Source organism: Chrysemys picta, chromosome 17, assembly GCF_011386835.1.
Source record: "Chrysemys picta bellii isolate R12L10 chromosome 17, ASM1138683v2, whole genome shotgun sequence".
In the NCBI taxonomy this organism is placed as follows: domain Eukaryota; kingdom Metazoa; phylum Chordata; order Testudines; family Emydidae; genus Chrysemys; species Chrysemys picta.
The window spans coordinates 18,845,450-18,871,184 of NC_088807.1; the positions used below are offsets into that span (position 1 = coordinate 18,845,450).

Genomic DNA, 25,735 nt, shown 5'->3' on the forward strand with positions numbered 1-25,735 from the left:
AAATGTTCAGGATCAATCATTAACTTCATTGGTTGACCAAAAAGAATTTGGTATGGCTGGATCTTAGTTCTCAGCCTGTCACTACTGTGAATGGCAGCTAAGATCAGAGGTAGTTTCTCAGGCCAGTCCTTACCAGTTTACTACTTTTCGCAGTGCCTCTTTAATTGTGCGATTCATCCTTTCCACCTGGCCAGAGGACTGGGGTCGGTATGGAATGTGAAATTTCTGGGTGATCCCTAGGGCTTCTAACATTATTGTGAAAATTTGTCCCACAAATGCACTTCCATTATCTGAGTCTATGACCTCAGGGGTTCCATATCTGCACACCACTTCAGTGAAGAGCTTTTTAGCTGCACTGTTATCCCTAGTGGGGAATGCTTCCACCCATCCTGAAAATGAATCTATAATAACCAGCAAATATTGGAATCCTTCTTTACTTCTAGGCAACTTATCAATAAAATCTATCTGTATTCTGTGCCATGGTCCCAACTGTCTCTGGTGCATCATTGGTTGCCAGTGCGGGAGACGGGCTTTGTCCTTTGCACAGCGCACACAATTTTGCACCCACGTTTTTACATCATCCTCCACCCCTTCCCAGTCTGCTACCTGCCTTAGCCTCCTTAAGGTCCCTTCTGTCCCCTCATGCATGAACTGATGTGCCACGCTGATTAGCTCCTGCCGTTCCGTCTTTCCCGGGGTCCGGCTGCAATGATTATTTACGTCGCTAGATGGCAGCAGAGTGTCAGAAATGCGCTCTCTAGCGCGGTTCTGACTCCTAGTTACAACCGCCACGTTCTGCTGCCGGGCGAGAGCATCGGCTCGGCTGTTCCACGTGGCTTCAGCACTGAGCTCTCTGCTGTGCGCTTTAACGGGCCGGATTTTTAACTGATTGGGATTCCTTGTCACCCAAGCATGGATCCATTTCCATTTGTCTAGGTACGCTATCTCCTTCCCATCTGCTCCCTGCCAATTATTCCGTTGCCAGTAGTGCCAGGCTTGCTAAAGCTGGCGGTGTGCACACCAGTTTGATAATAACTGTGGATTCTATGCTTGCTCCCCCTGCCCGCATTCTCCACCAATAATGTTGTCCCACAAACTTATACAGGATCGTTTTAGGGGGCAAGGCAAAGATGCCACATTTATTATTAATCTGTAACTATTAGCAAATACCTCAATGCTTATACACACACACCAAAATGTTCTGCAGCTGCTGGATAGTTACCGGTCCTGAGTGTAGTTTGAGTTCGCAGCTTGGGATACAGACTAACACGGCTACCCCCTGATAGCTTGGGATCGTAGCTCGTGGCGGTAACTGGCCAGGAAAGCTGAGCAGGAGGAGGAGCTGGGTCTCTGTCGGGCACCGATGCTCCTTGATGTTGATAGCAGAACGTTACCCAAAGTCTCTCATCTCACCCTTCCTTCTTTTTATAGGAGTTTAGTTTGGATTCAAAGCCTCTAGGTCTCGCTGTGTCACACCGCCTCTGGGTTTGGTACTTGATCACCCGTCAATTGCAGGCGTGACTGTCAGCCTGGGACCTGGCTTTGATCTTCCTTCTGTTGTTTCTTTTTAAGGTGGATGCTTCTTGCTTGAGTTAGGACTGTTGTCTAGTTCTTCAGCCATTAGTATTTGAACTTTATCTCATCAGGACGGGCTGGTGCTGGAGGTTGATTCTATCACCCATACATCCCTCGTTCACACATCTTAACTAGACTAAAAATTACAGCAGAGTTTGCAAAAATGAAGGTTGCAGCAAACCCTTACAAAATGAAGTAAGCGTTTTAAAGTGGGGTTTGAATTACAATATGGCACAGAAGTTACAATGTAGGCAAAATGGCAAGTGTAATGAAATGGTGAACAGAAGTTACAATGGTACAGTGGATAACTAAAAAACAATTTCATTCACATTGGTCCTACACCCTTTGAGGTGTAACATGGAGCATCAGCTACCTGTTTTGCACAGCGGGATCCCAGTCTGCAGCCAGTGGTGCCCCTTGGCTGATGTCTTTGCGTTCCTGCCCTCCCGTGCCTGTATCACAGCCCCGAGAAACGCCCCTGACAGCGCAGAGTAGAGTGGAAGAATTACTTCTCACGTCTTGCTTACAACACTCCTGCTAATACACCCCAGAATCATGTTTGCTTTTTTTGCAACAGCGTTACTCTGTTGACTCATATTTAGCTTGTGATCCACTAGGACCCCCAGATCCCTTTCCGCAGTACTCCGTCCTAGGCCATCATTTCCCATGTGTGCAACTGATTGGTCCTTCCCAAGTGGAGCACTTTGCATTTGTCCTTATTGAATTTCATCCTATTGACTTCAGACCATTTCTCCAGTTTGTCCAGTTCGTTTTGAATTTTAATCCTTTTGGGCAGCCACACCCCGAAACTGGAGGTTATTCTCCCATGAGATATACCGAACCAGCAACAAAAGCAAACTTCTGTTTCACCCCACTGGCTAACATGAAGTCAGAACAGCAGTTTCCTTAGTCGTTCCAGTCCTTGTATCACCACCAAAAACACTCAACTTAGAGATGAGTGGTTCTTTAAAACCAATTTCATTAAGTATCAGGAGGTAGCCGTGTTAGTCTGTATCCACAAAAACAACAAGGAGTCTGGTGGCACCTAAAAGATTCTTCTGATCCCAAAGGCGCAGCCACATACCCAGGTCAATATACAACTCAGATCTTACCCCAAAATCACGCTGATGCCAATCCTTTAGTATCTAAAATCTAAAGGTTTATTTATAAAAAGAAAGTAAAAAGGTGAGAGTTAAAATCGGTTAAAGGAATCACATACAACAATTGCATAGTTCTTGGTTCAGGCTTGTAGCAGTGATGGAATAGACTGCTGGCTTAAATCAAGTCTCTGGCTGCTTCAAAATCATTGGAAGGTCCTTAGTCCATTGGTTAGAATGTTCCATTAGATGTTTCCAGGGCCTTTTAGCTTCTACAATGTGGCAGGAAACTCGTTGTTTCAAACAAAGCCCTCAGCACAGCTAGTGGAAAATCACAGGTGACAAGATGGCGTTTGAAGTCACATGGGCAAGTCACATGTCCATGCACGATTCTGTTTAGTCACAGTAGAAGCCATTAGCTATGTCTCAGACAGCACATTCACAGGAAAGTCCCTGCAGGGTAGGTGGGCGTCTTCCATTGTGAGTGAAATGTTCTTTCGATGGGCCACACAATTTGAATAGCTGCCTCCCAGATGTGCTGGCTAACTACCTTGTGGGCATTACCCCAGGAGCAAACATTTGAAATCCAGGTACAGAGCCGATGCTCATAATGTCAAATACAAACAGATAGCATAATCATATTCAGCAAATCGTAACCTTTCCATAGACGCCTCACTTGGCAACCTTTGTGCAAGATTTGTTGCAAATATATAACAGTGGTTGCAACAATGATCGATATGATCATATTTTAATCAGATAACGTCACCGCGGGGTCCCGGCCGAGGCTGCATGGGGAGTTCCAGCTGCGGGACAGAGGAAGGCTCCACTTTCCACAGAGAGGAGGGGAGAATTCAAGCTACCTGGACAAATTGGAGAACTGGGCTGAGTTCAGCCAGAGGAAATGTAGTAGAGACAAGTGCAAAGTGCCTTACTTAGGAAGGGAAAATCCAATGCCTAGCTCTGAACTGGGGAATAACCGGCCTGGGGCATGCACAGCTACAAAGGAGCTGGGGGTTAGGGCAGGCCACAAATTGAATAGCAGCCCCCGGTGTGATGCAGTTGCTAAAAAGTTTGATATTATTCTGGGCTGTATTACCAGGAGTGTTGTATGTAAGACACGGGAGGTCATTGTCCTGCTCTCCTGGGAACTGGTCATGTCTGAGCTGGAGGACTGAGTCCAGTTCTGGGTGTGACACTTTAGGAAAGTTGTGGACAAATTGGAGAGAATCCAGAGAAGAGCAACAAAAATGATGAAAGGTTTAGAGAACCTGACCTAGGAGGGAAGGTTAAAAACCCTGGGCATGTTTAGTCTTGAGAAAAGAAGACTGAGGCGGGACCTGAGAACAGTCTGCAGATATGTTCAGGGCTGTTATAAAGAGGATGGGGATCAATTGTTCTTAGTCCCACTCAAGCTAGGACAAGCAGTAATGGGCTTAAGCAGTGGATGCGATATACCTTGATGGAAGAATCCCAGGCACCACTACAGGCTGGGGACCGACTGGCTAAGCAGAAGTTCTGCAGAAAAGGACCTGGGGATTACAGTGGACGAGAAGCTGGATATGAGTCAGCAGTGTGCCCTTGTTGCCAAGAAGGCCAACGGCATATTGGGCTGCAGTAGTAGGAGCATTGCCAGCAGATTGAGGGAAGTGATTATTCCCCTCTATTCGGCCACATCTGGAGTACTGCATCCAGTTTTGGGACCCCCACTACAGAAGGGATGTGGACAAATTGGAGAGAGTCCAGCGGACTCTGTAAGGACCTCCTTGGGGAATCCCACTCTGGTGAAAATGGTCAGCAGCGCGTCTGCCACGGTGTCTGCCTCGACAGAGGACAAGGCCACCGCCTCGGGGTAGCGCATAGCGAAATCTACCACCACCAGGATGTATTGTTCCCTGACCGGATCACCCTGCTAAGGAGCCCCACTATGTCCACGGCCACCTTCTGGAAAGGCTCCTCTATGATGGGCAAAGGTCTCAGCGGGGCTTTACACTTATCCCGGGCCTTTCCCCACCCTCTGGCAGGAGTCCCAGGACCTGCAATACTGTTGGACAGCGTCAAAGACCCCGGGCCAGTAAAAGTTCTGCAGCAGCCTCTGCCTGGTGCGCCGGATGCCCTGATGCCCCGAAGGGGGGATATCATGGGCCAAGTACAACAGTCTGCAGCGTTACCTCTGGGGAACCCCCAACTGCCTCCTGGCTTTCCAAGGTTCAGTTTGCCTCCAATCAGCCCATTCCTGGTACAGGAATCCCCTCTCCCACAGGAATCTCTCCTGGTGGTCCTCCCCCTGGGATCCTACACCACTGTGGCCAGCCAGGGCCCTCAGCTTCTCCAAGAAGAGATCCTCCTGCAGCTCCATCTGGAATTCAGCTGCTGGGTTTGAGGATACAGCCCTGGTTGGCAGTGCCTCAGTTTCCCCACCTTGGGATGGAGGCTCCAGCCCAACCCTGTCGAGCCCTACCCTTGGCACTTTGGTCCCCCGCCCTTTGGGAGGTCCCACGTCCCTCGCTGGCTCTGGCTCCAGGTAAGGACCAGGGCTCTCTGAGTGCCATCCGGCCAGTTCTCCAAGTCATTACCCATTAGCACCTCGGTAGGCAGGTGATGGTGCACCCTGACCTCTTTGGGTCCCTCCTTAACCCCCCCATTTCAGGTATATCCTCGCTACAGGCACCTTGAGGGGCGGCCCGAACACTCCCCTCAGGGTTATGTAGGCCATAGGCATGACCAACAATTACTGGATTCCACACCGTTCTTAATCTCTTTGTTCATCAGCGATATTCAAAATCATGATATTAGCACCCTGTTTTGGGGCAGTCACCTGGGTGGCATACCTTACACAATTCTGGATACAACAGGAGATTAACTGAAAACATACAAAAATCATTAGGATTCCAAACAGGATAGTCAGGGCTCCCTGAAACAACCAGTTTCCTACGCCGGAGAAATTGAACAGGTTACTTAGCCACTTCCATAAAGAACTTGGCTCTTCATGGGTAAGATATGCAATTTGTTCTAAGTGACTAGCGCGATCTATTACCTCATTGGTGTCGTCAGGTATGAACACACAACATCCTTTTCTAATGAGAGCACAGGTCCCTCCTTTGGCCGCCAGCACTATGTCCAATGCCTGACGGTTTTGGAGGGCCATCTGTCGGATCGCCCCTGTTTCTTTGGCCAGGGCTTTTAAACTCTCTCCGGTTTCATTTGCCATTATTTCAACTACTGCTTGTAACCTCAGGAGCCTTTTTGCATGGTGTATTACTCCCCCAAGTGGGATAAGGGAACCGCCAATGGCCTCTTCCCAGGTCAATGGGCTTATGTTATTTACATACCATTGGGCATCTGGTAAATCCCTTCTTTGCCTGAAATTACGGCAGCGTTCTCGTGGGAAGGACCCTAGCACTCGGAATACTGGGAAGAGTCGGGCGGGATAACAGATACCTGACCAGTTAGCTGGTAACACAGTATAAGCTTTGGTCCCACAAACCCAATGATGGCCTATTAAGGCTGGGAAAGGTCGGTTGCACCCATTTGTCACATAGGTGCCTACAAAGGAGGAGTAATATCCTCCGAAGGGCACAGGGTAATTCTCCTTACGAGGAGTGGTGTTATTTGCATGGCATTGAAAGATTGTATTGTTTTCACTAAGATTACTGTAGGGGGAACATGAGATTGATTTTTCTGTTTGATCCCAGGTTGAGGAAAAATTCATATCCCCATACCCGGCCCGCCACTCTTTAGTTTTGTTCGAATAATCCCATACAGCATTGGCCACAATATGCTGAAGGCAACGGCTTTTCCCCAGATCCAGCCCTGTCCCATTACACACCAAACACCAATGACCTTTTCCCTCCACCACTTATCCATTTAGATACATTTATTCCCACTGCTTCCCAAGTGTCATAGAATCATAGAATATAAGGGTTGGAAGGGACCTCAAGAGGTCATCTAGTCCAACCCCCTGCTCAAAGCAGGGCCAATTCCCAACTAAATCATCCCAGCCAGGGCTTTTGTCAAGCCGGGCCTTAAAAACCTCCAAGGAAGGAGATTCCACCCCTTCCCTAGGTAACGCATTCCAGTGCTTCACCACCCTCCTAGTGAAATAGTGTTTCCTAATATCCAACCTAGACCTCCCCCACTGCAACTTGAGACCATTGCTCCTTGTTCTGTCATCTGCCACCACTGAGAACAGCCGAGCTCCATCCTCTTTGGAACCTCCCTTCGTTGAAAGCAGCTATCAAATCCCCTCTCATTCTTCTCTTCTGGAGACTAAACAATCCCAGTTCCCTCAGCCTCTCCTCATAAGTCATATGCTCCAGCCCCCTAATCATTTTTGTTGCCCTCCGTTGGACTCTTTCCAATATTTCCACATCCTTCTTGTAGTGTGGGGCCCAAAACTGGACACAGTACTCCAGATGAGGCCTCACCAATGTCGAATAAAGGGGAACGATCACGTTCCTCGATCTGCTGGCAATGCCCCTACTTATACAGCCCAAAATGCTGTTAGCCTTCTTGGCAACAAGAGCACATTGTTGAGTCATATCCAGCTTCTCGTCCACTGTGACCCCTAGGTCCTTTTCTGCAGAACTGCTACCTAGCCATTCGGTCCCTAGTCTGTAGCAGTGCAAAGGATTCTTCTGTCTTAAGTGCAGGACTCTGCATTTGTCCTTGTTGAACCTCATCAGGTCATTGCTGTTCCATGTTTTGTTAAACGGACGAGGTCCTCCAGTGAGGTCTGGGGAATTGAGTGGGATTGCCAGGACAGGAACACCACCTTGAGAGTGGGCTGGGATGTGGCTGCAGACCCAGCAATTAGAAATATTAAGGGTCTGAGCTATCCACACTTGCTACTGGATAAAAGAATTGTCATCATGGACTCCCCCAGACCTTAAGACACCAGCAGCCGAGGAACAGGCACCACCAGAGGCACATGTTGGAGGCAAGGCCCTTCTGGTTCTGACAACCTCAACTGAGGGAACCGCAGTCACGGTTTTACGTCCACCAGGCAGCAGGCGCTAGGCTCACTACTGCTTCTTCTTGGGCCTTGCTTTAGGTCGTCATCTGCTTTTGGCAACCCTTACGAGAGCGTAGATGGTAAGGTATTGCAGGCTGTTCCTCTACATCTTCTTCTGGAGTCAAAATTGACTCTGCGTGGTTCTGAGGTGATGATTGGTTCGCCGGGGAGGCGAAGCACGTATCCGCGCTGCGATGCCAGATAGTTTAACAGCTGTCTGGGTAGTAAGCAGTACCTGATGAGGACACTTCCACCGGGGCTCCAAGGTGTGTTTTCGATGATGGTGCCGTACGTAGACCCAGTCACCTGGCTCGAGGTCATGGCAAGCGTCAGAGGTGGGTTCCGTTGGCCAGGCGGCTTGAACCTGTGAATGGAAGTGACTTACGGCTTGCATTAGTCCCTTGCAATATTGAAGGAGCGTACTGTGAGTCAAGTTCACGTCTGGGACTGGAGTAATGGTAGCCATAGCTCGCATAGGGCGTCCCATAACAATTTCAAAGGGACTCAATTTATGCCTTTGGGATGGAGTGGATCGCATTTCCATAAGGGCTAGTGGTAAAGCTGCTGGCCAGCTTAACCCTATGGAGTCACAAATCTTAGCAAGCTTATTCTTAAGTACACCATTTCACCTTTCAACTGCACCTACGCTCTGTGGGTGGTAGGGACAGTGCAGCAGGTGTGTGATATGCATTATACGATCCAGGTGTTGAACAATTTGTCCGGTAAAATGTGTACCCCAATCACTGGACAGAGTGGCAGGAATTCCCTTGGCAGGCATAATATGATTTAACAAACATTTAGCAACAGACACTGAGTCAGCCTTGCGACAAGGAAAGGCTTCAATCCAACCAGAAAATAAACATACCATAACCAAAATAAATTCATATTGTTGTCACTTCGGCATTTGTACAAAATCAAGTTGCCAATGCAAGAATGGTGCTTGGGGCAGGCCCCGGAACCCCTGAGCCACTTTTACAGGTTTACCAATATTGTGGCTTTGGCAAGTGGTACCGGCGGCACAGTGGCGGGCTGCAAAATTTCTGAAATGCGAGGCCCACCATCCTGCCTTAGTTGTAGCAGAGACCATCCCCTCCTTTCCGACATGTGAAACACCGTGTAGCAGGGCGGCCAGAGACGGGTAGAGTGAACAGGGGGCCGCAAAGGCACCAGTAGGCAAACGCCAAAGGGTATCAGGATGTAGAGAGCAACCCAGGAGTCTTTTTCGGCTTCTGGGGCAGAGTCTTGGAGCAGGGTGAGGTTAGTGAGGGACGGCGGTGGTATAGAAACAGAAAGGGAACCTAGAAACGCATCTGGAGAAGGTTCTATGGCAGCAGCATGTTTAGCAGAGGCGTCAACAAATGCGTTACCCTTAGCAACATCAGTATCCGCCATCGAGTGGCCAGGGCACTTAACAAGAGCTAGGGCAGAGGGAAGTAAAACTGCATACAGGAGAGCAGCGATGTAGGGGCCATTTTTGATAGGGCTACCGGTGGAGGTAAGGAAACCCCGAGCTTGCCAGAGGGTGCCAAAGTCATAGCGGGAGTCAGTGTAAATGGTGGTGGAGTGTCCCTCCCCCAAAAGCAGGCACGGGCGAGGGCAACTAATTCGGCAACTTGCGCTGAGGTTACAGAAGGTAAAGGTGCAGCTTCTAGCGTTTCAGAGAGTGACACTACAGCGTCTCCTGCAAGGTTGTCTCGAAAACAGGAACCATCAGTAAACAAAACAAGGTGAGAGTTGGGGAGAGGGACATCAGAAAGGTCAGAGCGCGGGACGGTAACAGCAGAAACAGTTGCAAGGCTGTCCTGGGGATCACCGTCATCAGACAAAGGAAGGAGAGTGGCAGGGTTTAACTGAGAGCAACGCTTTATGGTGATATACAAAGCCGACAGCAGTAAAAGTAAGGCGGGCGGAGGAGAGGCGGCCTGTGTTACGTTGTAGCAGGAGAGTTTCCACAGAGTGAGACCATGAGGGTAAGGGGAGAGCGAAGGACAAGGGATTCGGACATTTCGACTAGGCGCGCTGCGGCAGCCACAGCACGCAGGCAGGGGGTAAGCCTTGGGCAACAGGGTCCAAAGTGGCAGAGAAATAAGCCACTGGGCGGTTTTTGTCTCCGTGCATCTGAGTGAGGACTCCCAGTGCACACCCAGATTGTTCGTGGCAGAAAAGGGTAAAAGGCTTAGAATAGTCAGGCAGCCCTAAAGCGGGGGCAGAAGCCAAACCCTGTTTGAGGGAAACAAAGGCAGAGTCGGCCTCCGGGGGCCACAGCCTGGGGTCAGGCACAGAGACTTGAGTGAGTTCCTGGAGAGGTTTTTGCAAGGGAGGCATATTGGGGAATCCATTGCCTGTAAAATCCAGCCATGCCCAAAAACTTTCGGACCTGGCGTGGGGAGCGGGGTCGGGGAAAACTGAGGATAGCTTGGACGCGGGCGGGAGAAAGTGTACGGGAACCCTGGGAGAGGAGAAAGCCGAGGTATGTGACAGAGGCTTGACAGAGCTGTAGCTTAGAGTGAGAAGCCTTGTGACCCTTCTTTGCTAGGGCAGTAAGGAGCACTAAAGAATCAGTTTCTGAGGCAGACAACGAACAGGAACAGAGGAGTAGATCATCTACATATTGGACTAGTGTGGACCTGGACAGAAAAACAAGGTCAGCAAGGTCTCGAGCTAATGCTTGGGAAAAGTAAGATGGGCTTTCAGTATACCCCTGAGGGAGCGTGGTCCATGTGTACTGCTGCCCCTTGTAAGAAAAGGCAAAAGGATACTGGGAGTCAGGGTGAACCGGGACAGAAAAGAAAGCAGAACACAAATCAACAACAGTAAAATGAGTTGCACCTGGTGGGATAGAAGCCAGAATCGTTGCTGGGTTAGGGACAACAGGAAAGGCGGGTATGACAATGCGGTTAATGGCTCGAAGATCTGAACAAACCGCCACGATTTACCATCAGCTTTTCGAACTGGGAGGATAGGGGTGTTACAGGGGCTGGAGCAGGGGACAATAATGCCTTGTTCCCGCAGGGCGCAATGCCAGCCTCGGCTTCGGGGTTTAAAGGGTATTGAGACAGGCGAGGCAGGGGTTTAGAGGAGTCAACAGTAATGCAGACAGGGTCAGTATTTAAGCAGCCCGCTTCAGATGGGTGGGTTTGCCACAGAGAGGATGGGACCTACGAAATTAGGTGTTCAAGGGACAGGATCAATGGGTAACAGGGAACTGGAGTGGAAAGGGGAGTTTCAGACAGCAGGGAGGCCATAGAATCACTCAGAGAGGACTGGGTGATTTGTAAGTAGACACCATCCGGGGAACAATAGATGGTACAGCCAAGTTTACATAACAGATCCCAACCCAAAAGGTTACCGGAGTGGAATCAGAGAGAAGGAAGGCATGATCCGCGGAAAGGGGACCAACCTGGACCAGTAGACATTTTGAAAGGGGATAAGGGGTTGGGACTCCCATAATACCCACAGCGGACACGGTTTTTCTGGAGCGGGGAACCACAGGCAGATCGGTAGTACGAATTGCAGAGAGCGAAGCTCCCATATCAACAAGGAAAGGGAGAGAAAGATCATTAATAGTCAAAACACACTCACCCATGGGAGTGAGAGGTAGTAAAGGAGCTAAAATTTCCCGAGGTTCCCCGGCGTCCCATTATTGCTGTGGGACAAAGTAAGGCTGGGGACTGCCGGGCTGTGCTGGCAGGGGGTCTAGCTGGTTATTTACAGAGTTATCAGGCCGGTTCGGACACTCGTTCTTCCAATGTCCGGGCTGCTTTCAGTAATTACAAACATCCCCATAACCCGAAAATCCAGTTCCACGACCCCTCCCGTGACCACGTCCCCGTCCCTGGAACCTTCCCCGTCCCCGGTACTGTTTGCCCTGCCCTGAATAATAACGTATTTGCAGGGCCATTAATTGTTGAGAGGACTGCTACTTGGAATCAAACAAGTACATTGAATATATGAATATTGGTTCTTTTTTGACTGCCGCTGCAAATTGAGTGGATGTTGAGGGACGAGGTTCATCCCTCCCCACTCTCCAGTCCCGCAGTGTTTAGCATTTCAGCGCTGCCGAGAAGTTTCCCACTCATCACGGCTGACCGGTCCCCACCGCTGGCGTCCTCCGGCTGCGTCATCTCTGCCAGCTCCTGCATTTCCTGCACGGGGCTTGCGTCGCCGGCCTGCTGGGACGGGGCGGCTCTGGCACGGAAGCCAAGACAGCTGCGGAACCAGTCTCTGCAGTGAGCTTTCTTATTTCTCTGCCGTAGCCCCAGTGCCAACACCAACACCAGAAAGGCCAGCACTGTCCCCACCACCACCGCTACAATATGGCTGGACTGAGATCCGGGCTCTGCAACCAACGACAGGAGAGCAGTGTTAGTGGGAGAGTTGGACAAAGCACGCAAAAAATTCCAGCCTCTCTACCATGCTCAGCGTTCCACCCCGGCACACAAAAGGGATTTTTCGGTTCAAGATGCTCCACAGTCCCCGGCTAATCATGGGTTTGCCGATTTTCCTGGGGCTCCGAGGTGCTACCATAACACAGCTAATAGATACTGTACAGTGTCTACCGCTGTGTGGTGCTGGGCCATGACTGGGGTGCTAGGCACCATACACTTTAGATTAAGGTTCACTTGATAGCTGGTTTATAAAGCATTTGTACATGGTGAATATGTGGTCTCAACATACTAAACACACAGGTAAAGAGTGTACTTGTCTACACAGGGCCACTCAAGAAAACTAATCAGAATTGGCTTTTAAAATGTATTAGTTAAACCAAATTAAACCCCTGTGTGGACACTCTCCTTCAAAATTAAGGCAGCCTGAATTCTATTTAGCTTAATTCACTTCCAGAGTGAATTGAATTCAGGCCACTTCAATTCTAAATAAGGCCTGGTCTACACTACGGGTTTAGGTCGACTTTAGCAGCGTTAAACCGAATTAAGCCTGGACACGTCCACACAACGAGGCCCTTTCTTTCGACTTAAAGGGCCCTTTAAACCGGTTTCTTTACACCACCTCCGACGAGGGGATTAGCGATAAAACCGGCCTTTGCGGGTCGGAATTGGGGTAGTGTGGACGGAATTCGATGTTATTGGCCTCCGGGAGCTATCCCACAGTGCTTCATTGTGACCGCTCTGGACAGCGCTCTCAACTCAGATGCACTGACCAGGTAGACAGGAAAAGACCCGCGAAGGTTTGAATTTCATTTCCTGTTTGCCCAGCGTGGAGAGCACAGGTGACCACGCAGAGCTCATCAGCACAGGTAACCGTCATGGAGTCCTCCCAGGATCGCAAAAGAGCTCCAGCATGGACCGAACGGGAGGTACGAGATCTGCTCGCCATATGGGGAGATGAAGCAGTGATAGCTGAACTCCGTAGCAGTAAAAGAAATGGAAAAGTATTAGAAAAGATCTCCAAGGCCATGAAGGACCGAGGCCATAACAGGGACACACAGCAGTGCCGCGTGAAAATTAAGGAGCTACGGCAAGCCTACCACAAAGCCAGAGAAGCAAACGGAAGGTCCGGGGCAGAGCCGCAAACTTGCCGCTACTACGCGGAGCTGCATGCGATCCTAGGGGGTGCAGCCACCACTACCCCAACCGTGTGCTATGACTCTCTCACTGGAGAAACACACAGGGAAGACGGTTCGGGGAACGAGGAAGATGACGATGGAGGTACTGTAGGTAGCTCACAGCAGCAAGGAAGCGGAGAAACCGGTTTCCCCAACAGCCAGGATATGTTTGTGACCCTGGACCTGGAACCAGTAACCCCCCAACTCACCCAAGACCCTCAGGGCACACAGGAGACCTCTGGTGAGTGTAACTTTGTAAATATTTGTAAACATTACCAAAAAAAAGCAAGCAAGTCTGTTAACGTGTATGGGGATGGAGCGGAAATCCTCCAGGGACATCTCCAGAAGGCTCTCCTGGTTGAAATGGGGTGATTTTATTAAGGGGGACATTCAGAGGCGCCCGTTCCTGCTATTCTGACCAGAAATGTTCCCCGCTGTTAACCACGCGGTGGGGGGGAGGGGTGAAGTGATCATCCCAGAGAATCGTGTGTGTGTGTGTGGGGGGGGGGTTTACTTGTGTTTGTGCCGCATGTTAACCGGGAAACCGCAGCCCCCTCCTTTTACATTGAAACCCCATTTTAAATGGACAACCCAATTCATCCTTGATATGGGAAATGCGCTGCTGTTTGCAACCTTTCCCGCATGTTAAGAAGGTTAAAAAAGCCAAAACACTGTGGCCTACGATGGCTGCCTGCAAGCCGAAATATGCGACCTTGTAATGAAAGAGTGTACCCATTGTTCCCTAAAATGTGTCTTTTTTAACCACCTCTCCCTTCTCCTCCGCCAGCTGCAAATGTTTCTCCTTCGCAGAGGCTCGTGAACATTAGAAAGAGAAAACGTAAGACGAGGGACGAGATGTTCACGGAGCTGCAGATGTCCGCCCAGGCTGATAGAGCACAGCAGAATGCGTGGAGGCAGTCAATGTCGGAGATGAGAAAAGCCCAACATGAACGAGAGGAGAGGTGGCGGGCTGAAGACGATAGGTGGCGTCAGCTTGCAGACAGACGGCAAGAGGCAATGCTCCGTCTGCTGGAGCATCAAAGTGATATGCTCGAGCGTATGGTTGAGTTGCAGGAAAGGCAGCAGGAGCAGAGACCGCCGCTACAGCCCCTGTGTAACCAACAGCCCTCCTCCCCAAGTTCCATAGCCTCCTCACCCAGACGCCCAAGAACACGGTGGGGGGGCCTCCGTCCACCCAGTCACTCCACCCCAGATGATCGCCCAAGCATCAGAAGGCTGGGCTTCAATAAGAGTTAAAGTTTTAAAATGCAGTATGTCCTTTTCCATCCCTCCTCCCCCACCCATCCCAGCTACCTTGGCAATTATCCCCCTACCTCTGTAAGGAACTAATAAAGAATGCATGAATGTGAAAAAACAATGACTTTATTGCCTCTGCAAGCGGGAGGGGAGGGGAGGGGAGGGTGGGGTGGGGTGGTTGGTTTACAGGGAAGTAGAGTGAACCGGGTCGGGGGGGGGGGTTGGAGGGTTCATCAAGGAGAAACAAACAGAAGTTTCACACAGTAGCCTGGCCAGTCACAAAACTCGTTTTCAAAGCTTCTCTGATGCGCACCGCGCCCTGCTGTGCTCCTCTAACCGCCCTGGTGTCTGGCTGCGCGTAATCAGCGGCCAGGCGAGTTGCCTCAACCTCCCACCCCGTCATAAAGGTCTCCCCCTTACTCTCACAGATATTGTGGAGCGCACAGCAAGCAGCAATAACAATGGGGATATTCTTTTCGCTGAGGTCTGAGCGAGTCAGTAAGCTGCGCCAGCGCGCTTTTAAACGTCCAAATGCACATTCCACCACCATTCGGCACTTGCTCAGCCTGTAGTTGAACAGGTCCTGACTCCTGTCCAGGCTGCCTGTGTACGGCTTCATGAGCCATGGCATTAAGGGGTAGGCTGGGTCCCCAAGGATCACGATAGGCATTTCAACATCCCCAATGGTCACTTTCTGGTCCGGGAAGAAAGTCCCTTCCTCCAGCTTTCGAAACAGAGCAGAGTTCCTGAAGACGCGAGCATCATGTACCTTTCCCGGCCATCCCACGTTGATGTTGGTGAAACGTCCCTTGTGATCCACCAGGGCTTGCAGCAGCATTGAAAAGTACCCCTTGCGGTTTACGTAGTCGGTGGCTTGGTGCTCCGGTGACAAGATAGGGATATGGGTTCCGTCTATGGCCCCGCCACAGTTTGGGAATCCCATTTCAGCAAAACCATCCACTATTGACTGCACGTTGCCCAGAGTCACTACCCTTGCTATCACCAGGTCTTTCATTGCCCTGGCAAATTGGATCACAGCAGCCCCCACAGTAGATTTGCCCACTCCAAATTGATTCCCGACTGACCGGTAGCTGTCTGGCGTTGCAAGCTTCCACAGGGCTATCGCCACTCGCTTCTCAACTGTGAGGGCTGCTCTCATCTTGGTATCCTGGCGTTTCAGGGCAGGGGAAAGCAAGTCACAAAGTTCCATGAAAGTGCCCTTACGCATGCGAAAGTTTCGCAGCCACTGGGAATCGTCCCATACCTGCAGCACGATGCGGTCCCACCAGTCTGTGCTTGTTTCCCGGGCCCAGAATCGGCGTTCCACGGTATCAACCTGCCCCAGTAACACCATGATTTCCACATTGCTGGGGCCTGTGCCTTGTGAGAGGTCTATGGCCATGTCAATTTCCTCATCACTCTCGTCGCCGTGCTGCAATCGCCTCCTCGCCTGGTCCGGGTTTCGCCTTGGCATGTTCTGGCTCTGCATATACTCCAGGACAATGCGCGTGGTGTTCATAGTGCTCATAATTGCCGCGGTGATCTGAGCGGGCTCCATGATCCCAGTGCTAGCTATGGCGCCTGGTCAGAAAAAAGGCGCGAAAGTAGTATCTGATGGACCAGGAGAAGGAGGGCGGGAGGGAGGGAGGGAGGGAGGGAGGGCCGAGTGACGACATGGCGTACAGGTACAGGAACAGGGAGAAACACAAACAACTGTCACACAGAATGGTGCCCCCAAAGATTAAACTGGAAACCCTGGGCTTAGCAGGCCGTTGATTTCACGGAGGAAGGGGAAGCAAATGAACACAGAACAAATCTATTTTTTACATCTTAAGGTGGCAGCCGACGCTGCAGCATGAGTGACAGCCATACCAGTACGACGATGATGGGTACCAATCATAAAATACCATCATCTGCCAAAAGGCAAGGGGCTGCTGCTGTGTAGCAATGCAGCCCCACGTCTGCCAGCCCCACGTCCGCCAGCACCCAGCATCGCCCTCGGCCTCTTCTGGGTGCTTAGCAGACAATACTGGGCAATTGGCAGAAAATAGTATATTACAACTGGTAACCGTCATCATCAAAACAGTAGCATGTCTGCCCAGGTGGCCATGATTGACAGCCATACCAGTATGACGACGACGGGTACCAATCATAATATACCATCTCCTGGCAAGGGGCTGGTGCAATGCAGCCCTACGGCTGCCAGCCCCACGGCTATCACTCATGCTACACCGTCTACCGCCAAAAGGCAGTTAGCAGCTGCTGCTGTGTAGCAATGCAGTCCCACGTCTGCCGGCACCCAGAGGACATATGGTGACGGTGAGCTCAGCTGAGCTGAGCGGGCTCCATGCTTGCCGTGGTATGTTGTCTGCACAGGTAACCCAGGTAAAAAGGCGCGAATCTATTGTCTGCGTTGCTGTGACGAGGGGGGAGGGGCCTGACGACATGTACCCAGAACCGCCCGCGACACTGTTTTGCATCATCCGGGCATTGGGATCTCAACCCAGAATTCAAAGAAAAGGCGCGAACCGCTTCTCGGCTCGAGCTGTGGCGCAAACGTAGTATCTGACGGCCTAGGGGAAGGAGGGAGGGGGGCCGAGTGACGACATGGCGTACAGGCACAGGGAATTAAAATAAAGAACGGTGGCTGTGCATCAGGGAGAGACACAAACAACTGTCACAGACTGGTCCCCCCCAAAGATTAAACTGAAAACCCTGGGTTTAGCAGGCCGTTGATTTGACGGAGGGAGGGGGAAGCAAATGAATACAGAGCAAATCTATTTTTTTACATCTTAAGACGACGGTGCAGCGTGACTGATAGCCCTCGGCATCTTTCTGGGTGCTTGGCAGCAAATACGGGGCGGTGTATGACGATGGTCTTCAGGCCTATTGCACAAGCTGCTGCTCGGGGAAGACTCTGCTAACGTGCGATGACCCGACTTGTAATAGGACGGCTAACAGTCATAATACACCATTTACTGCCAAAAGGCAAGCCCCACGGCTGCCAGCACCCAGATCGCCGATGAAGGCTACCAGTCTACTGCACCGTCTACCGCCAAAAGGCAGTTAGCAGCTGCTGCTGTGTAGCAATGCAGTCCCACGTCTGCCGGCACCAAGAGGACATATGGTGACGGTGAGCTCAGCTGTGCTGAGCGGGCTCCATGTTGTCTGCACAGGTAACCCAGGTAACCCAGGTAAAGAGGCACGAATCTATTGTCTGCCGTTGCTGTGATGGGGGAGGGAGGGGCCTGACGACATGTACCCAGAACCGCCCGCGACACTGTTTTGCATCATCCGGGCATTGGGATCTCAACCCAGAATTCCAAGGGGCGGCGGAGACTGCGGGAACTGTGGGATAGCTGTGGGATAGCTACCCATAGTGCAATGCTCCGGAAGTCGACGCTAGCCTCGTACTGTGGACGCGGTCTGCCGACTAGAGCACCTAGAGCATTTTATTGTGTGGACATACACAATCGGCTGTATACAACCGATTTCAATAAAACCGGCTTCTATAAATTCGAACTAATTTCGTAGTGTAGACATACCCTAAGAGTGTCCAAACAGGCGGGGGGAGGAGGGGCGGGAGGAAGATGGGGAGGTGGATCAATGCGGTTTAGCGAATCCACTTGAAATTCAGGGCAAGTCTCTACTACAAAATTAAGTTGACCTAAGTAATGTCGACGTACAGACAGGACAGTAATTAAAACCCTTTAGCATGTCCACACTGCGCCCCTTGTGTCGGCAGCGCGCGTCCTCACTGTGCCAGCGTGGGGCATTGTGGGACGGCGTCTGAAAGGCAGCAACAGGCGATGTCGTTAGCGCCCCTGTATCGATCTAACTGCATCCACCCAAGCACTAGGCCTCGCGCGGAGCTGGAGTTATTCTGACGGTTCGGCGGGCGAATTCCATGGGTGGGAGCTGCCTTTCAGTGTAGACACTGACAGTTAGGGTGACGTAAGCTGCCTTATAGCTACCTAACTCTGTAGGGTAGACCAGAGCCTGCACTTTGACCTGATTCGGATTAATTTTCCTGAGTGGCCCTGTGTAGACAAACCCTGCAGCCACCATTCAACCCTTTCTAAATTACTTCTATGTGGAACTTCAATATAAAGTGTCACCCAAGAAATCAAGTCATAAATGGGCATGGATGTGGGGTTGGGGGCCAAGTGGTCAGTACCTGGAGGTTCTGCTCCACCCACTCTACTCCTAGCCCTACTGGCTGATGGAGAAGGGATGTAAAGCCATGGACGGCTCTCTCAGCGGGAGACAGAGATCTGACCCTGCTACTCCCAGCCCTGCTGGGACCAGGGAACACAGAGACCCTCCCTCCTGGTTGCTTGTTGGCCTCTAGCTGACACCGCACTGTTCCTTGCGGTCTGGCCTGTCCATGCCTGACAGGAGCCAGGCGGGGCAATCTGCCGGGGACCCGGGCAGCAGCCAGAATTAGTTGAAGATCCCAGCAGTTCGGCAGCCCGTTCCCAGCCCCGTTACTCACCCCCTGCTGCCATCCAGTTGCTGACCAGGGCCACCTGGGAGACCGGAGCTGAGGTTGGCGCAGGCTCTGGAATGAGACAACGCAGAGGCGGTTGCAGCGAGCGGATGCAGAGTCCCAGGAGGTCAGGGGAGAGGAGTCCCATCCCCTCCAACTCCTTAAAATCGTCCCCCCAAATGCCGCTTTGCAGAGTGAGAGCAGGGTTGGGCCGAGACGGACTGCGATAGAGCGTCCGGGCCCGCCCCCTGCGCTGAGCCCGAACCAGTTACCCTGGACCCCAGCCCTGGCAGGGGGTTTGTCCAACCTGTTCTTAAAAACCTCCCATAACAGGGTGTGACAATGCGGTTCTGGCGGAACCCAACTGAGAGTGCCAACTCAGGACAAATTGCTCAAATAGGGCAGTTACAGCCCAAGGCTGGGGTTTTTTCCACCTCTAAGGCAAACCAAACCAGCCAGACTAAGAGGACTTCGGTCTCACCCCACTGGCTAACCGCAAGTCTCACAAGCAATCTCCTTAGACACTCCAGTTTCTCAGTATTCCCACCAGTGCTACTCGTTATGGGGACAAATGGTTATGAAAACCAATACCCCAGTAACAGAAAAAGGTTCTCCTGATCCCAAAGGACCAAGCCCCAGACCCAGGTCAATATACAAATCAGATCTTATCCACAAATCACGCTGTTGCCAATCCTTTGGAATCTAAAATCTAAAGGTTTATTCATAAAAGGAAAAAGATAGAGATGAGAGTTAGAATTGGTTAAATGGAATCGATTACATACAGTAATGGCAAAGTTCTTGGTTCAGGCTTGCAGCAGCGATGGAATAAACTGCAGGTTCAAATCAAGTCTCTCGAATACATCCCCCGCTGGGATGGGTCCTCAGTCCTTTGTTCAAAGCTTCAGCTTGTAGCAAAGTTCCTCCAGAGGTATGAAGCAGGATTGAAGACAAGATGGAGATAAGGCATCAGCCTTATATAGTCTTTTCCAGGTGTAAGAACACCTCTTTGTTCTTACTGTGGAAAATTACAGCAAAATGGAGTCTGGAGTCACATGGGCGAGTCCCTGCATACTTTGCTGAGTCACAAGGCGTATCTGCCTTCTCTCAATGGGTCCATTGTATAGCTGATGGTCCTTAATGGGCCATCAAGCAGGCTAGGCAGAGCTAACACCAGTTTGTCTGGGATGTCACCCAGCAGCATAGCATAAGTTTGAAATACAGACAGTATAGAGCCAATATTCATAACTTCAACTACAAAAGTGATACACACATATAGACAGCATAATCATAACCAGTAAACCATAACCTTGTCTTAGACACCCCATTTGACCCCCTTTATACAAGATTTGCGTGCCACTACAGGACCTTGGTTGCAACAATGATCTATATGGTCCCAGATTATATCAATAACGTCACACAGGGATTCCCCAACCTCCCTTGGAAGCCCACATCTGTGCAGTGCCCGGCCCAACAGGGCCCCGATCTCAGTGACACTGTGTCTGGGCAGCGCTCGGCCCGACGGGGACCCGATCTCGGCGACCGTGTTAGGGTGACCAGATATCCCGATTTTATAGGGACAGTCCCGATTTTTGGGTCTTTTTCTTATATAGGTTCCTATTACCCCTCACCCCATCCCGATTATTCATACCCAATCTCCGTGACTCTGTGTCTGGCCAGAGCCTGGCTCACAGGGCCCCGATCTCGGTGACTCTGTGTCTGGGCAGCGCCCAGCTGTGTGTGGATAAATTAAAGAAATGGCTCATCTGTCCCCAGGACCTGCCAGGAACTTGAGTGGTTTGAAAGTCCAACCTCTACCAGAGCCTGAGGTTGGAGCTGGGACTCATCTCTGTTAAGCTTTCAGCAGGCGTGTTGGGCCGTTTGTTATTTTCTACATGTTTTCTCTGTGCTGCTAATGTAGCCTATTAGACTTGTTTTACATCAAATATAATATTAGTGATAAATAGAAAGGTTAAGGTGGATTATGTGATTAGAGTATTGAGTAGTATGTATCTGGGTTATATTGATGATGTGGATATTGTTACTTCTTCTCTTTTCTTTGCTGTACCCTGCCAGCCACCCTCTCTGGCCAGCAGAAAGGAACAGCCTGGCACCACAGGGAAATACGCACTGGATAAGCCGAGAAGGTCATACTCCGATGGTAAGGCAGGAACAGACCATAACTTATTCTGATCATTTCTTTTACCTTAGGACAAGGATTTTAGTACAATGTCCGCTGTAAGGCCTTGCTTCTTGTCTGCATTGCAAACTAAGTTGTGTAAGGTTCTTTTGTAACCTCTTTAGTAACCGTATAATCCTTTCTAAAATGTAATCCTGGCTGAGATTCTCTGTAAAATTGTTTGGTGTGAGTGACGGCTGTGTGCATGGTTCAGGATGAGTGTCAAAACCATCACAAATGGCCAGTTGGTCAAGAAGTGAGAGACTTGGAAACATCAAAAACATCCATTGTATCCGATACTAACTGAGTTAGCAGATTTGACAACCCTAGAGAGGAGACAAACATCCCCGAAGGCAAGACAACAAATAAAAGATCACGATGGGAAAAGCCAACAATAATCATCAAATGCTAATGACTATTGCAAAATCCATAGACTCGAATGGGAACGTACAAGTACAGAGCTGGGGTGTTTTGCTATGGGACTCTGGGTTCAGTCCTGCAAAGCCTCGGCGCATCGGATTCGCAATTAGATTGACTTGAGCTACGACAAACTGGTAACTGTTGCGGTATGTAAGGGTTAAGTAAAGACCTGGGTGACGGCTACCATGGTAATGGGGCGTAGGGCACAGGTGAGCACCATTTCTTTTGCTTGATAGATAAAGTGGCCATCCTGTCCCTTCCTTTTTGCTTGTTAGATAGATAAGCATTGCAGCCACATAAGAAATGTGGCTGTCTAAAGAATCCCCTCTGTGGGAATTGGGGTTCTCTCGTCTCTCCCTCCTTTTTCCCAGCTACATCAAATGTGTTCAGGGTCGTGGCCCCCATAAGCTGCTGATTAAGGAAATCTGTAACTATAAGGATTGTAACAGCGCCAGCGCGATATGGATGTTAACAGTAAACAGGAGCGGGTATAATTATTCTATATATAGTTATTAATATTCATTATATGGGTGTTCATACTACTAAATAAGGGTGTTGGGGTGTTATAGTAGATGTATGTATTTGCATATTAACTTGGATAAAAGAGTGTAATGTGATTAACCTGGTGCTTACTTGATGGGTTGAGTCGAGGGGAACAAGTACTGCAACTACAGAACGCCACTAGCCGTCACCTTCAGCCCCCCACTAAAACCTCTCCAGCGCATCATCAAGGATCTACCACCTCTCCTGAAGGACGATCCCTCACTCTCACAGTCCTTGGGAGACAGGCCAGTCCTCGCTTACAGACAGCCCCCCAACCTGAAGCAAATACTCACCAGCAACTACACACCACACAACAAAAACACTAACCCAGGAACCAAACCCTGCAACAAACCCCAATGCCAACTCTGTCCACATATCTATACAAGGGACACCATCATAGGACCTAACCACATCCGCCACACCATCCGGGACTCATTCACCTGCACATCTACCAATGTGATAGATGCCATCATGTGCCAGCAATGCCCCTCTGCCATGTACATTGGCCAAACCAGACACACTCTACGTAAAAGGATAAATGAACACAAATCAGACGTCAAGAATTATAACATTCAAAAACCAGTCGGAGAACACTTCAGTCTCCCTGGACACTCAATAAACAGACTTAAAAGTGGCCATTCTTCAACAACAAAAAACTTCAAAAACAGACTCCAATGAGAAACTGCAGAACTGGAATTAATTTGCAATCTGGACCACCATCAAATTAGGCCTGAATAAAGACAGAGTGGATGGGTCACTACAAAAACTAAAAACTAATTTCCCTATGCTAATTTCCTACTACTGTAACTCACACCTTCTTGTCAACTATTTGACATGAGCCACCCTGATTACCACTAGAAAAGTGATTTTTTGTCCTGTTGATAATAGCTCAGTTCCACTTTAATTGAATTGTCTCGTTAGAACTGACCCCCCACTGGGTAAGGCAACTCCCTTTTCATGTACTGTTAACACATCTTCCTACTGTATTTTCCACTCCATGCATCTGATGAAGGGGGATTTAACCCACGAAAGCTTATGCCCAAATAAATGTGTTAGTTTCTAAGGTGCCACAAGGACTTCTCATTGTTTTTGCAGTAAAGGTATCCATTTACTCTATCCACCTGCTCCTTCTTTCCTTCTCCAACAGTAAATATAAGGCCATCTGCAGGAAGTGTGTGTGTGTGATTCAACTGTTGTATTTTCAATAAACATGGCGTATTGCCTTGTCCCCTGAAAAAGATCCTGTGTGCCGCTTATAAGCATAACACTAAGACTAAATGTGCTTTGCAGCGGGTTGGTACCTGGTGTACATTGTCACAGCACCGTGAGAAAAGCAAAGCACGGGGACTGGATCCCGATCCGACGTGCTGGGAACTCACAGCGACGTTCAGAGGCCTCGCAAACCCAACCCCCCAGGCTGGAGGGAGACAAACGCAGGCCTCCGGAGACCTGTGAGAGGGGGCGGCTGGGAAGCTGGAAACTTGACATCCGTGCCCTCCAGGAGGCCCAGGGGAAATCCAAGGTGCGGTTACCCCTGAAATTGCGACCCACGGCGCTTACCTGTTACATTCAGATGGATAGAAGCCAGACACTTGCTTTCATTCATCTCATTCACAATCTTCAAATTCCCTGCAATGGCTCTGCTGGCGTTTGTCACGATGAACCATCTGTTGGACACAGAGATGTGCCCAGCAAAGGAGCTGTCGACCAGGTTTGATTTCCCTTTCTTGATGATGGCTATCTGCACCCATGGCCCAGCCAAAGTGGGGGACCAGGACAGCTTGGCAATGCGCTCCGAGAGGTTAAGGGGGTGTTGCGTGTCACTGCCCTCAGGCACGGACATAGTGATATCTTGTTGACACTGGGTGGGGCCTGGGAGAAGACATCAACATTTCAGATCGGCTTTGGTGAAGCCTGGAAGAAGTCAGACCCAGAACCGGCCGGGGGGCAGGGGATACGTTATGGGGGGGGGGGCTTCAAATATAAGGCACGTACCTCGCAAATGCTCAAGCAAGCCTTGCACCGCAGGCATAGCTCGTGCAAGTCACCCTCAGCTCGCTGCAGCCTTACTGCCGTCTACACAGCAAAATGAGCCCTGCCGCGCCGAATCGCAGGGTGGGGCTACACAGCAACCAGACGCAGGCCCGTGCCGACTGCGGGGCTGTCAAATTGCCGAGTAGATTTGTGCTCCCGCCAACGGGGAGGGTCTCAGAGCCCGAGCTCCCGCCTGAGCCCCAACATTTACATGGGTGTCTTCAGCCCCGCAAAAGGCCGAGTCAGCTGAGCCGGCCTCTGGGCCCGCCGGGAAAGGCGGGGGGCGGCTCGGCAGTGTAGACGCGTTCTGACTCGTGTCTGCGGAGAGGCCCGCGCTGTCCGCCGACAGAACTAGGCTCTGGGCACGTCACAGCGGCCGTCACACCTATGACGTCACACGCGTTTATTGCACCTCTCACTCCGCCCCCCGCCCCGCGGCCTTGCAGCCAGACCCCGCCCACCGTTCCCCGAAGCCCCGCCCCTTCCCGCCCACCGTTCCCCGAAGCCCCGCCCCTTCCCAACTGTCCCCCGAAGCTCCTAGCGTGGTCCCGCCCCCTTCGCCCACCCGAGGGCCACAGCGAACACGGGCGGCTTCACCTACCGCCCGAGAAGCGCGTGTGCGCCGCATCCTGCCGGCCCTGGGGCGGCACGCGCTCAGCGCCCTCCGACCCGCCCCAGGCGCTGAGGGCAACTGCGCAGGGCCCCGCCCCTTCCCGTAAAACGTTCCCGAAGCCCCGCCCCTTCTTGCCAACCGTTTCCCCGAAGCCCCGCCCCCGCTGTAACTCTGGACACCGCCCATCAGCCCCCCCCCGGGCTGAGATGGCCCCCCCGCCCCCGCCCGCGCCTGGCGCTGCACCATGGGCCTCGCGCTCAGAGGTCGGGGGAGGCGCCTGCGCAGTCAGACCTGAGGCCCGGGGGGGGCACTCACTCACCGGGGGGGGTTCTCTGCCAGCCCCCCCCCCCATGCCGCCCCCTAGGGCGGGAGCTGGACGGAAATTCAAGCACAACAAGCCCCGATTGGCAGGGATCGGCCTCGTGTTTATTAGATACAGACAGGACTGGGGGGGGGCTATTGGGGGCTCCCGCTCCTGCCTGCTGCTAACCAGGGGGGCTCAGCTTCGGGGGGCTGGGGGCGGGTCAAAAAGAGGGGCCCCAGCCTCACCTTGCAACTATTGGGGTGACATGGGTCCCCCCCTCCACTCTGCCACGTCAGAGATTCCCCCAAAACCTGCAGAGCTCTACAATGCCCCCCCACAGGGTGGGACACCCCAAAACCAGACTGCACCCCGAGATGTGCCCACCTCAGAAGGCCCCCCAACCCCCAAGTGCATGGTGGGAATCCCAAATCCGGGAGACACCCCAACATGTCAGGAGACACCCCCAAAATCCAAGGGGATACCCCAGATCAGGGTGACACCCCCAAATTTAAGGCAACACACTGAAATTCAAGAGGATTTCCCCCAGATCAACGTGGCACCCCTGAATTTTAGGCGTACCCCCGAATTCAAGGGGACCTCCCCAGATCAGGGTATCCTGGCAGTCTCCAAATGCCCCCCACCCTCTGTCAGCT

At 51.2% G+C, this 25,735-nt stretch overlaps 2 protein-coding genes across 2 annotated transcripts; one reads left to right on the top strand and one right to left on the bottom strand.

The window, feature by feature from the left end:
- Positions 1-3,181: 3,181 nt before the first annotated feature.
- On the bottom strand, positions 3,182-24,861 carry LOC103306806 (uncharacterized). Its single transcript, XM_065570810.1, has 4 exons — positions 24,767-24,861; positions 23,692-24,003; positions 18,999-19,064; positions 3,182-12,022 (listed from the first exon to the last, which is right to left on the bottom strand). Exons 2-4 carry the CDS (start codon positions 23,972-23,974, stop codon positions 11,694-11,696), a joined length of 678 nt encoding a protein of 225 aa, XP_065426882.1. The 5' UTR covers positions 23,975-24,003; positions 24,767-24,861; the 3' UTR covers positions 3,182-11,693.
- On the top strand, positions 12,013-14,600 carry LOC135976178 (myb/SANT-like DNA-binding domain-containing protein 2). Its single transcript, XM_065570809.1, has 2 exons — positions 12,013-13,487; positions 14,034-14,600. The coding sequence occupies exons 1-2, from the start codon at positions 12,947-12,949 to the stop codon at positions 14,501-14,503; spliced, it is 1,011 nt and encodes a 336-aa protein (XP_065426881.1). The 5' UTR covers positions 12,013-12,946; the 3' UTR covers positions 14,504-14,600.
- Positions 24,862-25,735: the final 874 nt, after the last annotated feature.